The sequence below is a fragment of the Scyliorhinus canicula genome, chromosome 14, assembly GCF_902713615.1.
Source record: "Scyliorhinus canicula chromosome 14, sScyCan1.1, whole genome shotgun sequence".
NCBI classification, from domain to species: domain Eukaryota; kingdom Metazoa; phylum Chordata; class Chondrichthyes; order Carcharhiniformes; family Scyliorhinidae; genus Scyliorhinus; species Scyliorhinus canicula.
In genome coordinates, this window is record NC_052159.1 from 120,667,222 (window position 1) to 120,684,720 (window position 17,499).

A 17,499-nucleotide genomic window follows, 5' to 3' on the forward strand; every position below is an offset into this window, starting at 1 on the left:
CAATAAACAAATCCAATCCAATCCAATCCAATTCAGTTACGTTTACTTTAGCGATGGAATGGGATAGGTATATACTGTAGGGCAAAAGTTATAGCTGGGGGAAAGGGAACTGCAGGGGATGGGCACAATGGAAATGTGGAGCTTGTTCAAGGAACAGCTACTGCGTGTCCTTGATAAGTATGTGCCTGTTAGACAGGGAGGAAGTGGTCGAGCGAGGGAACCGTGATTACTAAAGTAGTTGAATCACTTGTCAAGAGGAAGGAGGAGCTTTATGTCAAGATGAGACGTGAAGGTTCAGCTAGGGCACTCGAGAGTTACAAGTTAGCTAGGAAGGACCTAAAGAGAGAGCGAAGAAGAGCCAGGCGAGGACATGAGAAGTCTTTGGCAGGTAGGATCAAGGATAACCCTAAAGCTTTCTATAGGTATGTCAGGAATAAAAGAATGACTAAGGTAAGAGTAGGGCCAGTCAAGGACAGTAGTGGGAAGTTATGCATGGAGTCCGAAGAGATAGGAGAGGTGCTGAATGAATATTTTTTGTCAGTATTCACACAGGAAAAAGACAAAGTTGTCGAGGAGAATACCGAGATACAGGCTACTAGACTAGAAGGGCTTGAGGTTCATAAGGAGGTGGTGTTAGCAATCCTGGAAAGTGTGAAAATAGATAAGTCCCCTGGGCCAGACGGGATTTATCCTAGGATTCTCTGGGAACTGGGGAGGAGATTGCTGAGACTTTGGCTTTGATCTTTATGTTGTTATTATCTCCAAGAATAGTGCCAGAAGACTGGAGGATAGCAAATGTTGTCCCCTTGTTCAAGAAGGGGAGTAGACACAACCCCGGTAGCTATAGACCAGTGAGCCTTACTTCTGTTGTGGGCAAAGTCTTGGAAAGGTTTAGAAGAGATAGAATTTATAATCATCTCTGAAGGATTAATTTGATTAGGGATAGTCAACACGGTTTATTGGATGCCATCAAACATTAGAGGGGGTGGAGGTTTGGAATGTATAAATTAATGATAATTCTTTTTCATTAGTGTTGTATTCAAAATATTGGGTTGTTTGAGGGTGGGTGGGATGAGGGGATTGTTGGCTGGGGAATTGCCATTTTATTTGTTGTTGTAAATTTGATGAAAATGTGAAAAAGGAGAAGAAAAATATTTTTTATAAAAGATTAATACCATCATTTTTTTTGTTGCTTCCAGGATCTGCCCAATAACATGATCCATCAGGTGGCTATCAAATCCCTACCACAGGAATGGCTCTGGTGTGAAACCTGGTGCAGTGATGAGACCAAAGAGATGGCTAAAACTATAGACCTGGTGGGAAAAGATCCGAACATCATAAATTACATCTTCTGTATTATAGTCCCTTAATATCATTTAAATGCACATCACAAATAACTATTCTGTTTCATAAGGGAGAGCGACACTCGTCACAACTCAATCTTAATTTTTCACTAGTTCTAAATGAGTTGAATGAAGCTACAGAGTGCCATCATTGCCGTACCAGCCTCCCCGAACAGGCGACTAGGGGCTTTTCACAGTAACTTCATTGAACCCTACTCGTGACAATAAGCAATTTTCATTTTCATTTCATTCAGGTTTGGTGACAACACTAGATTAGGCAGCAGAACACTGTTCGATTCCAACCTCAGGTGATTGTCTGTGTGGAGTTTGCACTTTCTCCCATGTCTACCTGGGTTCCCTCTGGATGTTCTGCTTTCCTCAGTCCCATGCGTGAAACTTAATTCAGCAAGTATGTTTCACATTTACCCTGTTCCTAACCGACCCTCTAGAAGCAGCTACATAAAGGACTGTGGGGGAAAAACACCCTGGAGTGGATTATCCATTACTCAACACTGGTATCAGGATTCCCGATCTGTTGAAAAATGGGATCGGCACTGGGCGCCAGCCCCGCTGCTGCCCTCGGCGAACTATACGCCCGTACTGGCGGCACCTTGTAAATCCACGATGAGGGTGGTGCAGCAGTACAACTCAGGGTGATCATGTAACCTGGTGGCATTGGATGGTCAAGGAATCCTCATCTTTTTAACATTCTCTGTCTCTCTTTCCATTCCCCCCACAGAAACATTGGGCAGGACTTTTCCTTTGGGGAACTAGATTTTCCATTTGGGAGGCTAAGGGCGGGTTTCTCCAACCCGCCGCAGTGGGATGCTCCCCCCACCTCGCGCAGGCGAGAGCCCTGCTGGCGTGAATTGGTGCAAGTATTGAGGAACGTGAGCCTGGTGGCTTGCAGTCTGAGGGTGGCAAGGTGGTAAATCCCAACAACCCCTTTGTGGAAGGTGGGGGTCAGAGGGGTTTGTGCTGGGCTGGAGGGCTCGGGCCCAGGTTTTCTTTGGGATGGGGCTCTCTGGCTGCTCTTCCATCTGCCATAAGACCAATTAATCATCAGGCACTAATTTTCCATCATTAAGTGAAAGTGGGGATACCTGTATCCCTAAACTATATAAACAGTCACTCAGTAAAAAAATAAAGCTTTCCCATTATAAAGTGAAAGTGAACCCATTATGTACCCCTAGACCCATTAAAAGGTCTGTCAGAATGCCAAGTTTAAAAGTTTGATCGCAAGTGCTACCTAGAAAAACAGCTATGGGCACTGCTCTTTCACTATCTAGGAAGCTATTAGGGAGGCAGCTCTCGGATTTTGACCCAGCAACAGTGAAGGAAAGTTGATACATTTGTAAGTCAGGCTGCTGACTGTCTTGGTGGGGAACCTCCAGGTAATGGAGTTCCTAGGTATCTGCTGCCCTTGTCCTTCTAGACCAGGAGTTCCCAAACTGTGGTTTGCAAACCCCTTCGGAGTTTGCAAAATGTTTTTATGGGAAAAATCTCAACATGGGGGAAGGAGCTGAGTTTTCACGCTGAAACTATGAGAAAATTGATGTAAGTTTGGTGCCCACCAATTGACCATCCAGAATGACACTCTACTCAGCCGATACCAAAGAAATGAGTCAGGTATTGACTACTTATCCAATGATTGCTGTTATTCTGAATGACCGCTATCATTGGGCCTTGTATTTCACCTCATGGAAGTTGGAGTGTGACCTGTGATGAAATATAGTGTGTCTTGCACTTGGACTTTGGAGTTGTGCTGTTGGAACTTTAGACAAGTACCTGCATTTTAATATAACTCCCTGGCAGGCCACACTATGTCCCCTGTCCCCATCCTTGCCCTTCCACACCAAAAAAGGTCATTCCATGACCCTAACTGTAACCTTGCTGTTTTCTGTGGCCCAGGACCCTTCCCATCCCGAGCTTGACATTGTCCCCAAATCCAGTCCTTCGATGATCTGTGGCCCAGGACCCGTACCTCTTCCCTAGGACTTTGAATAGAATCATTGAATCCGTACAGTGCAGAAAGAGACCATTCATCCCATCAAGTCTGCACCCTACTCTTCTCTGAATTTTCACCAATCCCTCATGCATTGTTGAATGGATTTTCCTGCTGGTTAGAAAATCAAAGATGGCTTTATTGTATCAACAGTCTCGCCCAAAATTAAAACCTCCATTTGATGGCAACTGGTGAATGGAAATGATTGGACTATTCCCTCATCATTCACACATGGAATCTAGCAATTCCTTATATGTAAATAGGTTTGTTTTTTTTTCCCATCTAGTTTGTATTAGGGAGCTAGCATTCACTTATTACATTTTGCTGGAGAAATAATCATGCTGCTTTGCTCAAAGGTTGAAAGGATCCCAAGATGTACATTGCACACACTTGCAAGCTGTTTGAATATTAAAACCCAAGGGTTTTTGGATGTGGTCAACAACCTGGACAGCTGGCAAACAGGTCTCTCCCTTTCACACTTTCTGTGACAGAGCAGTAGTCAGCAATTGTGGGCACAGACTCAAAAGATACAATACGGCTAAGTTCTCATCAGTGCACTTAACTATGAGTTTAGGCTTAATCAAAGCGATACAAGTTATTGAAGTAGAATCTTGGAAGAGTGTTGCTGATTACATCATGAAATAAAATTAATAATGTAATAAATGTAATTAATAGTGTGTAATAAAGTATCATAACTTTTTTTAAACCACTTTTATCATTTATACTCAGATAAGGAAGAAAATCTCTGAAAAAAAATTGTTTTTAGGAGAGGGTGGCATTTTCATGAAAGGGGTTTGCAGGATGTTAAAGTTTGGGAACTATTGTTGGGGATGGCAGTGTCGTGGGTTTGGAAAGTTGCTGCACTGCATCTTGTAGATAATACATGCTACTGCTACTGTGCATTATTGGTGGGAATGAATGGGGTGCCATTCAAATTATAAGAAACAAGTTGTGTTGTCTTAAATTGCTTTTATTTTCTATTAAACAGCCTGTTGTAGTTTTCGCATAGCATACCAACAGCACCATGTCTTTAATGTCTTTAAAAAACTTATCTTTAAATTTTAGTGCAACAACCCCAAGACCAAAGAACCCAAGTTAAAAGCTGCTATGCGGATTGTACCAGAGTGGAATGATTATGATAATGAAATAAAGGAGTTGTCCAAGAGAATGGAGGAACAGAAAAAGGATAGCCACACAAAAGCAAATTTACAGTCTTCAGGTAAGATGTTGACCCTCAGGATTTTTGTTTAAATGGATCAGTAAATGTTTAATTTGTTACAAATAAGCTATCAAAAATTGAAATATTTTACAGCATAATATAATGTATTATTAACATTTAGAAACATAGAAAGTAGGAGGAGGCCATTCGGCCCTTCAAGCCTGCTCCACCATTCATTATGATGATGTCTGATCATCTAACTCAGTAGTCTAATCCCACTTTCCCCCCCATAACATTTGATGCCCTTCATTATATCTAACTGCTTCTTGAAACCAGACAATGTTCTGGCCTCAAATACTTTCCGTGGTAACAAATTAAACAGGTCAACCATTCTCTGGGAGAAGAAACTAAATAGTCTACCACATATCCTCAGGCTGTGACCCCTAGTTCTGGACACACCAACCATCGGGTACATCCTTCCTGCAGATACCCTGTCTAGACTTATGCGAATGTTATAGGTTTCTATGAAATCCCCCTTTATTCTTCTGAAATCCAGTGAATATAATCCTAACCAATGCAATCTCTCCTCGTATGTCAGTACCGCCATCCCTGGAATCAGTCTGATAAACCATCACTGCACTCCCTCTGGAGCATCCTTCCTCAGAAAAGGAGATCAAAACTGCACACAATATTCCAGGTGTGGCCTCACCAAGGCCCTGTATAATTGCAGCAAGGCATCCCTACACAAGTCCCCTCGCTATGAAGGCCATCATACTGTTATAGATGTAGGCAAGGACGAGAGGACATGCTGACAGGATGCAACTCTCTTTATTCTCACACTAAATGCAACAATCGCATCTTTCCAATCCCCACAGGGTCACCCTCCTCGTCCTGGCCCCGAGTCGGGAATTATATCCTGTGGCGAGTTCCTCCAATTGGGAGGAATCTCTGCCCCCTAGTTACCTGGGTAACTAATACTCTGAGGTGTAGGAAGGGAATCAGCTGCTGTACAAGTTCTGTCCCCGTAGGAAGGTCAAACACATACCTTTCTTTACCGCCTGCTGCACTTGCATGCTTGCCTTCAGTGACTGGAGTACGGGGACACCCAGGTCTCGTTGCACATTCCCCTCTCCTAATTCTTTTAAAAGTATTTTTAATCAAAATATTCAACATTTTTACAATTTACAACAGTAGCAAAAACCAAATTCTCCTCCGCGCCTCCCTCAACAGACAATGGGAACAAACTTTCCAAAATGCAATCCCAACTATTGTAGAATCCATCACTCGCTCCCCTCAGAGCAAATTTCACCTTCTCCAGGGTCAAAAGGGTGGAGAAGCTGGCCTTCACCCCAACAAGACCCGCCTGTGAGCAATCAGTGAGACAAAGGCCAAGACAGTGCCTTTGCATCCATCTGCAGCACCAGCCAGTCCGACACCCCTGGCTTCCAGGGGACCGGTATCCACATCAACATGCAAAACCCCCGAGATGGTGCTGAAAACACTCCTCCAAAACCTTTCCAGTTTCGGGCAGGATCAAAGCCAATGTACATGGTTTGCAGAGCCCCTTCCACATCGCTCACAGAAATCATCTACCCCCTCAAACAGCAGCTCATCTTTTGTTAGGTGCACCCTGTACATCACCTTCACCTGTATCAGCCCCAGAATTGCACACAAGCCAAGGCATTCACCCTCCAGAGAACCTCATACACACAAACCTTCCTCCAGCTCATCCTCCCATTTAGCCTCAACACCCGCCATGGACACCTAACCGTCCTCCAAAATCCTACCATACAACATAATGAAATCAACTGATATCAAAGTAACTGATTTAAAAGAGAGTGAGCGTATACTTAGTTTGATGTTTAAAGGATCTATCAGAACTGCTTTATACCTGCAAAATTTGTTATGTTGTTCATTTGGTTAACAACATTGGTCGAGACCTCCAGTGGCACTCGTGAGCGGAGCGGCCACATGAAGAAGAGGCTCCCACCAGAGGATACTTTTTTGGGTGTTTTCGGGGGCTTTTTTTCCCGTTATTTTTCAAGATCTTTTTCGGCCTTAAAGCCCAAGGGATGGGCGTCAAACCAAACCGGTTTAAAACCGGTGGAAAATCCCACAGTAGTGTCGGGATGCCGGAGCGGAGGTGTTGAGCCCGGAGTGCACGGCAGTTGGAGCGGCGGGGGCAGAGTCCAATGCGAGGCAGTCAAGGCGGCAGGCCCGGATCCAGGAGCGAGGCAGCCGAAACAGTGGCAGAGGGTGAGGCAGTGGGAGCAGCAGGACTGAAGGCAAAGTGTGGAGCAGCAGGACTGAAGGCAAAGTGTGGAGCAGCAGGACTGAAGGCAAAGTGTGGAGCAGCAGGACTGAAGACAAAGTGTGGAGCAGCAGGACTGAAGGCAAAGTGTGGAGCAGCAGGACTGAAGACAAAGTGTGGAGCAGCAGGACTGAAGACAAAGTGTGGAGCAGCAGGACTGAAGACAAAGTGTGGAGCAGCAGGACTGAAGACAAAGTGTGGAGCAGCAGGACTGAAGACAAAGTGTGGAGCAGCAGGACTGAAGACAAAGTGTGGAGCAGCAGGACTGAAGGCAAAGTGTGGAGCAGCAGGACTGAAGACAAAGTGTGGAGCAGCAGGACTGAAGACAAAGTGTGGAGCAGCAGGACTGAAGACAAAGTGTTGAACAGCAGGACTGTGAGCAGAGTGTGGGGCAGCAGGAGCAGTGAGCCTGAGTTCAGTGCTTGAAGCAACCGGAACAGTGGGGCAGGGCCCAGAACATGAGGTAGACGAAAGCAGCATGTAGAGGGGTCAGACGTTAGGTGGCTCCTGCTTGAGATACATATGTTTTTTTTTTCTTTTCGGGAATTTTTAATGCCCGGACCTAGGGGCAATTCATGAAGGACTAAGAACCAGCAAAGAGGCGAAAGATGTCCAAAAATTAGAGGAAGACAGCAGCGAGGAAGGGAGAGAATGAGAGCTCGCCATCGAGTGGGAGGACCAGCTTGGGGGCTGACAAGAGGACGGAGGTCGGGCCGCTGAGTGGAGCCGCGCTGCTAACAGCAGAGAAGATGGCTGAGGTGATGTCTCTAGAGCTCGAAGAGCTGTTTGCAAAGCATATGGAGGTGATGAGAAAGGAGATGGCGGTGGTGCTGAAGGTGTTGGTAGAGGAGGCAATTGCCCCACTGAAGGTAGCTGTTGCATAGGCATAGGCTGAGGTGAGGGATCAGGTTGAGAAGATGAAGGGAGTGGAGGAGGCCATGACGTGGCACAGCGATCAGCTCACCTCAATGGGAAATGAGCTGCAGAGGGTGGTTGAGGCCAATAAGAGGCTGTGAGCGAAGCTGGAGGATATGGAGAACTGCTCAAGACGACAAAATTTAAGGATTGTGAGCCTGCCTGAGGAGGCGGAGGGCAGGATCACCGATATTGGATGAACTGATGGGGGAGGGAGAAGAACCCTCTCGGTATGAATTGGACTGAGCACATCGGTCGCTGATTGATACGCTATCAATTGCACATAAAGACTCGAATCGGTACAAGAGAGGCTTTATCACCGTGAGATGTTTATCCTTCGACTGCAGCTGGTAGAATGGCAGCTCAGGAGAACTCATACCTATTTATACTGCTCCCTGTGAGCGGAGCTAGCCAGCAGGGGCCACCGACAAACCTGTAATACAGGTACTGCTGTACATCCCCTAATACAGGCACACACATAATTGCAGTGGTGGATCACCACACTGAGGCCTAAGCCGAAGTTCAACGAGCCGCCAAGGGCAGTGATTATCTGTTTTCACATGAAGAAGGTATTGAACAAGGCAAAGAAGGAGCGGGAGGTGCAATGGGCTGGTGCCAAGATTCGTATCTATCAGGACTTGACGGGGAACTGGCAAAGCGACGGCGGTTTTCGACCGAGTAAGGCGGCGTTGTTTGGAGTGGTGTTTCCAGCAAAGCTAAGGGTGACCTACAACTCAGACTTTTAATTGGAGACAGTGGAGGCGGCAGAGGCATTTATGAAGACAGAAGGCTTGGGAGGAAGTAAAGAGTGGGGGAATGTATATATGTAACTTTGAATAATGTTCCTCCTTCATGCTGTTATAGAGGTTAAACGTTTTTTGTTGCTGTTCTTTGTAGCGACAATGTTTTTACGAAAAGTATATATTTGATTGTTTTATTTTTTTCCTGGGACTGGGCGGGAGGGGAGGAAATGTCAACAACGGATATGGACGGGTCAGGCTCAGTGAGTAGGGCCCTAAATTATAGTAATGGTGGATAAGCAAGGAGGTGGACTCACTGGAGGGTGAAGGATCAGGGGAGGCTTAGAAAGGACTGGGTTAGCCAGGTGTTTCACTCGGGTTTTGATTCTAGGGCGTGGAGGGTTGCGGTTCTGGTGAATAAAAGAGTGAGGTTCCAAGTGGAGAAAGTTGTGGCAGATCAGGGAAGTAGGTACGTAATAGTGACACAGGCATTGGAAGTGAGGTTGATGGCGTTGGTAAGCTTGTATGGTCCCAACTGGGATGATGCAGGGTTTGTAAAGGTGTGTGAGGCCATCCCCGACTTGAATTTATAGTGGGTGGAGACTGGAATATGGTGCAGGAGCCAAAATTGGACAGGTCACATCTCCGATCGCTTACCCAGTCAGGAGGAGCGAAGGAGTTGGCTGAACTAATAGGAGGAGTGGACCCTTGGAAGTTCTTGCACCCGGGGGAGCGGGAGTACTGTTTCTACTCTTCAGTCCATAAGCCTATTCATGGATAGATTTTTTTGTGGTGGGCAAGTTGTTATCGGCCGGGATTAAGGGGTCGGAATATTCGGCAATTGCGAAATCGGACTATGCGCCACACTGGGTTGATATGGTGTTGGAGAAGGGAATAGTGCAAAGGCGGGGGTGCAGATCGGATGTGGGGCTGTTGGGAGACCAAGGGTTTTGTGATAAGATTGGAAAAGTGAAAAGGAGTATGTGCGGTTTAATTGTACGGGTGAGGTATCGCAGGCAGTGATGTGAGAAGTTTTGAAGGCAATGGTGAGGGGCGAACTGATATAATTTAAGGCAAAGGTGAATAAGGAGGAGAGGGTGGAATGGCAAAGGTTAATAGATGAGATGTTGGAAGTGGATAGGAGGTATGCAGAGGATATGGATCCAACACTTGGAAACAACAAAGGAGCTCCAGGCGAGTTTTGACCGGCTGTCCAAAAGGAAGGCGGTGCGCCAATTGAGTCAGGAGAGGGGAGCGGTCTCTATAGAATAGAGAAAAGGCGGGACGCATGCTGGCAGGTCAACTTTGGAGGAAGGCAGCGGTGAGGGAAATTGTTCAGGTGCGGGATAGGGCAGGGAAGTTGGTGGTGCCTCCAGATCAGATTAATAGGGTGTTTGAGGAGTTTTACGAGAGACTGTATCGGTTAGAGCCACCTGGGGAGGATCGGGAGATGCAGGAATTTCTAGATGGGTTGGAATACCCGAGGTTGGGGGAGGGGGACAGGGCCGTATTGGAAGGGACGAAAGCAGAGCGGGAGATAAAAGATGCAATTGGGAGGATGCAGTTAGGGAAGGTAGCAGGGCCGGATGAGTCGGCTCTTTGAGGGGATGGAGGATCTTTGTGAACGTCTGCAGGGGGCTGTGGGTGCAAACCATGTTCATGTGTTTTGGTCCTGTCCAAAGCTGGAGGGGTTTTGGAGGGAGGTGTTCAGGGTAATTTTGAAGGTGGTACATGTGAGGCTTGAGCCGGGTCCCCTGGAGGACATATTCGGGGTATTGGATCGGCCGGGGCTGGAGGCAGTTTAGGTTTCACCTTGCTGGTCACCCAAAGGCGGATCCTGTTGGCGTGGAGGTCAGTCTCTCCACCCTGTGCCCTGGCGTGGCTGGGGGGATCTGTTGAAATTTTCAACACTCGAGATGGTGAAGTTTGAGTTGAGGGGAAGGATGGAAGAGTTCTACAATGCATGGGCTTTGTTTATTATGCACTTTTAAGAATTGGATGACATCAAACATTAGGGAGGAGGGGGTTTGGGTTGGGGGCACGGGGGAGTCGGTCTTTGTATGTTGTTGGTGACTATGTATAGGGTGGATGGTGGATACCTAAATCTTTTTAATGATGTTTGTATTTAAAATGTTGAGGGCTGGTGGCTGGAAGGAATTGTTGGCCAGGGCATTGACATTGTATTTGTTATCGTTGATTATTTGTTGGTGGATATAGATTTGGATGAAAATGTGGAAAAGGAGAATAAAAATAATTTTTTTTAAAAACATGATCATTAGTCAATTTGATCATTATATGATATCCTATCATTTCTTTTTTTTGTAAAATATTTTTATGCTACATTTTCACATTTTCTTCAGAATTTACACCCCACCAACAGGCAGTAAATGGTAACAAATACAAAGTCAATCCCCTGATCAACAACAACAATCCCATCCTTCCACCGCCCCAAACAACAGCCCATCTGACAATATAAGCATCAAATAAAACAAACTCTCCAATGGTGGGAAAAACAAAGGATAAAAAAAGAAAAAGGAATCAGGAATCGCCTATGGTCACCATTGACCTATAGAGACCACCCCCTCCCCCTAACATTCAATGCCATCCAATCCCCGAAAGAGTACCTTAAATGACACCCATGAATTGTAAACATCCCCCCTCCCCGACTCCTCCCCTCCACTTCCTCTTACAAAACTCCTCCCCCCAACCTCCGTTCCTTCCCCACAACTTTCCACCCTGGCTTGACTCATCGGAACCTGTTGTGCCAGGCTCGACGACCGCAGCCCCTCCCCCCACCTCACTTCCGTTCAAGCTGGCTTAAACAGGCCAGCGTAGAGGCCCCCGCCCGGGTCTCTTTCCCCTTGCCCGGTCCCAGGAAAACCAAGAAATCCCCTTCAGCACCCAAGCCCCAAAGAACCATCATTGCAAGTGAAAGTCCCATCTCTTCCCTTGTCCAAATATATACAACATTGGCTCATTTAGCACATAAACCAGCATGCAGAGAAAAAATAAAGTTACATAAGGCTACATCAGGACACGGCCATTTCTCAATTCAGCCACAGTCCTTCTGCCTTCGCAAAGTCCTCCACTGCTTCCGCCGTCCTGAAATAAAAGTCATTGGATTTGCAGGTCACCCTCAACTTAGCTGGGTATACTATGCCGCACTGCACCTTACTGATGTACACTGTCTTCTTCACCCGGCTGAAGGCAGCCCGCCTCCTCGCCAGCTCCACCGTAAAGTCCTGACATATGCGTATACCAGCTCCAGCCCACTGCACCACCCGCTTCTGCTTTGCCCAGCACAGGACCTTCTCCTTCACACTGTACCTACGAAAACACAGAGTCACTACTCTTGGTGGCTCAGTCTCCTTTGGCACAGGCCTCCACGACCGATGAGCCCAATCCAGTTCATATCGGGAGGGATCATCCCCCTCCCCCAATAGTTTCGCCAACATGGTGGCAAAATACTCAGTCGACCTCGGGCCTTCGACTACTTCGGGCAGACCCACAATCCTCACATTCTGTCGCCTGGATCGGTTTTGCAAGTCATCCATTTTGGCTTGCAGACCCTTGTTGATCTCGATCACCTTCCGCATCTCCTCCATCGAGGTAAGTTGATCACTGTGCTGCAATAATGTCTCTTCTACTTCCTCCAGCACCTCACCTTGCTCCTGCACCTCCGCCACTGCGCTCAGTACCACCACCCTCACCAGGGCAATCGCCTCCTGCACCAGCACTTTCAATACCGCCCCCATCTCCTTTCTCATCACCTCCATGTGTTTTGTGAACTGCCTTTCGAGTTCCGCGGCCATCACCTTAGTAATTTCTTCAGACATGGGCAATGCGGCCTCCCCTGGTGCCCCAGCCTCCACTTTTCTTGCCGTCCCCGTGGTGACCTTTCCACTCCCCGACGGACTTTCAACCACTTTTTGCACGGCATGTTTTAAACTTATTTTCAACATTTCCCTTCACTGCGCCTTCTCCCTGCTTTTGCCACTTCTGTTGCCCCTGGGACCGGGCGTTAAACCCCGAAAATGCTGTTCCCGAACAGGAGCCCTCTGATGTGCGGCTGCCTCCTGCCCGCCGTCACCAGAAGTCCCCATATCCTATAATTTCTAAGGGAACATTTTGAAAACAATAGTTTGATAATGCTATACATAGTGCATGATTTGCAACAGTCAAAAAATATTTGAATAAGCCTCATCTTGAGGCCACAGTGAAGCATCTACTGAAAGTAGCATTTAACCTAGAATTTCTTTCTTTCCAGCTCCTAAGCGAGATGAACTCTAGCATCTACGAAACAAATATCCTACATTACACACTGAATAGATAACAACTAGAATTATAGTAAAAAGATGTACATTGTACCTTATGATGTATCAAACTTGAGAACTTTGTATGCAAGAATGTACAATTTTACATGGATTTGTTACAGTAATTATGTTTGGAAGATGATGGATATGTGTGAACATTGGGATAAACATCAGAAAGATTTGCTTCCAATATATTGGAAACATTTTGCTGTGAAATTCACATTTGTGTGTGATTGTGGTCAAAGTTGAAAGCAGATAAGTCTGTTTCCAGAAAATAATTATCAGATATGTATTTGAAAGTGATGAATTTAGAGGACATTGGAGATGGGGCTGGGGAATGGAACTAGCTAGGTAGCTCTTTCAGGAGCCGGTGCAGACGCGATGGGCCGAATGGCCTCCATCTGTGCTGTAAAATTCTATGATTTCTATATTTGTTAACTCACATACTTGAACTGAAACTGATCTTATTGTTAGGTATTTAGTACCATTGCTTCAGAAATATACCTAATTCACGATGGCAATTCTATGATAAGAAAATATTTTTCATTGTTTACAAAAGAGGGTTATAATATCAAAAAATATGCTTTGCTTTCAACTTTGACTTTACTTCCTGAAACCTACTCCTGTTCATCTAAAGTTTAAAATTTTGACTTCCAACCTCACAAATATTTGTTGGTTTATGTTATGCTTGTATAATGAGCCTTTCTTTCTGAGTAATGAGGAATCACATACAACAGTAGTAAAGTTTACTATTTTATGTTATTGAGTGACCATACAATAGTGTACTACTAGATAGAAGAATGAAATTATTAATCCAACGTAAATCCATGTATATTGATCTCCAGTACGCACCAACCTTATATATGTTGGAACAGGTCGGCACTGCTGTCTCACAATTCTAGGGTTCTGGGTTTGGTTTGGCCTCAGGTGACTGTCTGTGTGGAATTTGGACTTTCTCCCCATGTCTGTGGATTTCCTCCGGGTGCTCCGGTTTCCTCCCACAATCAAAAGATGTGCAGGTTAGGTGGATTGGCCATACTAAATTGCTCCTTCGTGTCCAAAAGGTTAGGTAGGGTTATGGGGATGGGGTGGAGGCATGGGCTTAAGACGGGTGCTCTTTCCAAGGGCCGGTGCAACTCAAAAGGCTGAATGGCCTCCTTTTGCACTGTAAATTCTATGATTTAGAATTGGTACACAAAAATAATGCTCATTATTAGCTCATTAGTAAACTTGAAATGTCATTACTAGCAAAGTTCCCTGTTTCCATTGTTTTTTTGCCAGCCCTGGGCTCACTGTGTTTGTGTTACATTTTAGTAAGTTCACAGTTAATGGATTGACCTCACACTAACATTAGTATAATAGCAGTAGACAAAATAAAGATTTATGCCCATACTAAATATTAACAAGTTTATTTGTCCCAGGTAATTGTGGAAATGTGTTTTTTGATTGCCTAATGATAGTATACACCAGGAATGTCCTTAGAACATAGAACATTACAGCGCAGTACAGGCCTTTCGGCCCTCGATGTTGCGCCGTCCTGTGAAACCCCGCTAAAGTCCCTCTACACTATTCCCTTATCGTCCATATGTCTATCCAATGACCATTTGAATGCGTTTAGTGTTGGCGAGTCCACTACTGTTGCAGGCAGGGCATTCCACGCCCTTACTACTCTCTGAGTAAAGAATCTACCTCTGACATCTGTTCTATATCTGTCTCCCCTCAATTTAAAGCTATGTCCCCTCGTGCTGGACATCACCATCCAAGGAAAAAGGCTCTCAATGTCCACCCTATCTAATCCTCTGATCATCTTGTATGCCTCAATTAAGTCACCTCTTAACCTTCTTCTCTCTAACGAAAACAGCCTCAAGTCCTTCAGCCATTCCTCATAAGATCTTCCCTCCATACCAGGCAACATCCTCGTAAATCTCCTCTGTACCCTTTCCAATGCTTCCACCTCATTCCTATAATGTGGCGACCAGAACTGCACGCAATACTCCAAATGCGGCCGCACCAGAGTTTTGTACAACTGCAACATGACCTCATGGCTCCAAAACTCAATTCCTCTACCAATAAAAGCTAACACACCATACGCCTTCTTAACAACCCTCTCAACCTGGGTGGCAACTTTCAGGGATCTATGGACATGGACACCGAGATCTCTCTGCTCGTCCACACTACCAAGATTTTTACCATTAGTCCAGTACTCTGTCTTCCTGTTACTCCTTCCAAAATGAATCACCTCACACTTTTCTGCATTAAACTCAATTTGCCACCTGTTAGCCCAGCTCTGCAGCTTATCTATGTCCCTCTGTAACTTGTAACATCCTTCTGCACTGTCCACAACTCCACCGACGTCAGCGTCATCTGCAAATTTACTCACCCATCCTTCTACGCCCTCCTCCAGGTCATTTTAAAAATGACAAACAGCAGTGGCTACAAAACAGATCCTTGTGGTACACCACTAGTAACTGGACACCAGTCAGAACATTTCCCATCAACCACCACCATTTGTCTTCTATCGGCTAGCCAATTTCTGATCCAAACTGCTAAATCACCCTGAATCCCATGCCTCTGTATTTTCTGCAATAGCCTACCGTGGGGAACCTTATCGAACGCTTTACTGAAATCCATAAACACCACATCAACTGCTTTACCCTCATCCACCTGTTTGGTCACCTTCTCGAAGAACTCAATGAGGTTTGTGAGGCACGACCTACCCTTCACAAAACCATGTTGACTATCCCTAATCATATTATTCCTTTCCAGATGATTATGCATCATATCTCTTATAAACCTTTCCAAGACTTTTCCCACAACAGAAGTAATGCTCACTGGTCTACAGTTACCGGGGTTATCTCTACCCTCCTTCTTGAACAAGGGGACAACATTTACTATCCTCCAGTCCTCTGGCACTATTCCTGTTGACAAAGATGACTTAAAGATCAAAGCCAAAGGCTCAGCAATCTCCTCCCTAGCTTCCCAGAGAATCCTAGGATAAATCCCATCCGGCCCAGGGGATTAACTATTTTCACACTTTCCAGAATCGCTAACACCTCCTCCTTATGAACCTCAAGCCCTTCTAGTCTAGTAGCCTGTATCTCAGTATTCTCCTCGACAACTTTGTCTTTTTCCTGTGTGAATACAGACGAAAAATACTCATTTAGCACCTCTCCTATCTCCTCGGACTCCTCGCACAACTTCCCACTACTGTCCTTGACTGGCCCTTCTCTTACCTTAGCCATTCTTTTATTCCTGACATAGCTATAGAAAGCTTTAGGGTTATCCTTGATCCTACCTGCCAAAGACTTCTCATGTCCTCGCCTGGCTCTTCTTAGCTCTCTCTTTTGAGCCTTCCTAGCTAACTTGTAACTCTCAAGCGCCCTAACTGAACCATCACGTGTCATCTTTACATAAGCCTCCTTCTTCCTCTTGACAATGTTTCAACTGCTTTTGTAACTCATGGTTCCCTCGCTCGACCACTTCCTCCCTGCCTAACAGGCACATACTTATCAAGGACACGCAGTAGCTGTTCCTTGAACATGCTCCACATTTCCATTGTGCCCATCCACTGCAGTTTTCCTCTCCAGCCGTTGCATCCTAAGTCCTGCCTCAGCGCATCATAATTGCCTTTCCCCCAGCTATAACTCTTGCCCTGCGATGTATACCTATCCCTTTCCATCACTAAAGTAAACGTAATCGAATTGTGGTCACTATCACCAAAGTGCTCACCTACCTCCAAATCTAACACCTGTCCTGGTTCATTACCCAGTACCAAATCCAATACGGCCTTGCCTCTCGTTGGCCTATCTACATACTGTATCAGGAAACCCTCCAGAACACATTGGACAAAAACGGACCCATCTAAAGTACTCGAACTATAGTGTTTCCAGTATTTCCAATATTTGGAAAGTTAAAGTCCCCCATAACAACTACCCTGTTACTTTCGCTCCTATCCAGAACCATCTTTGCAATCCTTTCCTCTACATCTCTGGAACTTTTCGGAGGCCTATAGAAAAGCCCTAACAGGGTTACCTCTCCCATCCTGTTTCTTAACTCAGCCCATACTACCTCAGTATTCGAGTCTTCATCAAATGTCCTCTCAGCCACCATAATACTGTCCTTGACTAACAATGCCACCCCTCCCCCTCTCTTACCACCTTCCCTGAGCTTACTGAAATATCTAAACCCCGGCACCTGCAACAACCATTCCTCGCCCTGCTCTATCCATGTCTCCGAAATGGCCACAACATCGAAGTCCCAGGTACTAACCCATGCCGCAAGCTCACCCACCTTATTCCGGATGCTCCTGGCATTGAAGTAGACCCACTTTAAACCACCTGCCTTCCTGCCGGTACACTCCTGCAACCTTGAAACCTTACTCATGACCTCACTACTCTCAGCTTCTTGTGTACTGGAGCTACAATTCAGGTTCCCAATCCCCTGCTGAATTAGTTTAAACCCTCCCGAAGAGCATTAGCAAACCTCTCTCCCCCCCCCCCCCCCCCCCCCCCCAAGATATTAGTACCCCTCTGGTCCCGTTTGTAGAGATCCCACCTACCCCAGAATGAGCCCCAATTGTCCAGGAATCTGAAACCCTCCCTCCTGCACCATTCCTGCAGCCACGTGTTGAACTACTCTCTCTCCCTATTCCTCGTCTCGCTCGCACGTGGCACGGGTAACAACCCAGAGATAATAACTCTGTTTGTCCTGGAT

At 45.8% G+C, this 17,499-nt stretch overlaps 1 protein-coding gene across 5 annotated transcripts in view; it reads left to right on the forward strand.

Annotated features, from left to right (window-relative positions):
• The window catches only part of uggt2 (UDP-glucose glycoprotein glucosyltransferase 2), a 625,263-nt gene extending 611,815 nt beyond the window's left edge, over positions 1-13,448 (forward strand). For all 5 annotated transcript variants that reach the window (XM_038817830.1, XM_038817832.1, XM_038817829.1 and 2 more), the window contains 3 exons: positions 1,200-1,316; positions 4,414-4,567; positions 12,741-13,448. In XM_038817830.1, coding sequence (XP_038673758.1) covers positions 1,200-1,316; positions 4,414-4,567; positions 12,741-12,763 — 294 coding nt within the window. In that variant the 3' untranslated portion in view covers positions 12,764-13,448. The remainder of the gene's footprint in view (positions 1-1,199; positions 1,317-4,413; positions 4,568-12,740) is intronic.
• Positions 13,449-17,499: the final 4,051 nt, after the last annotated feature.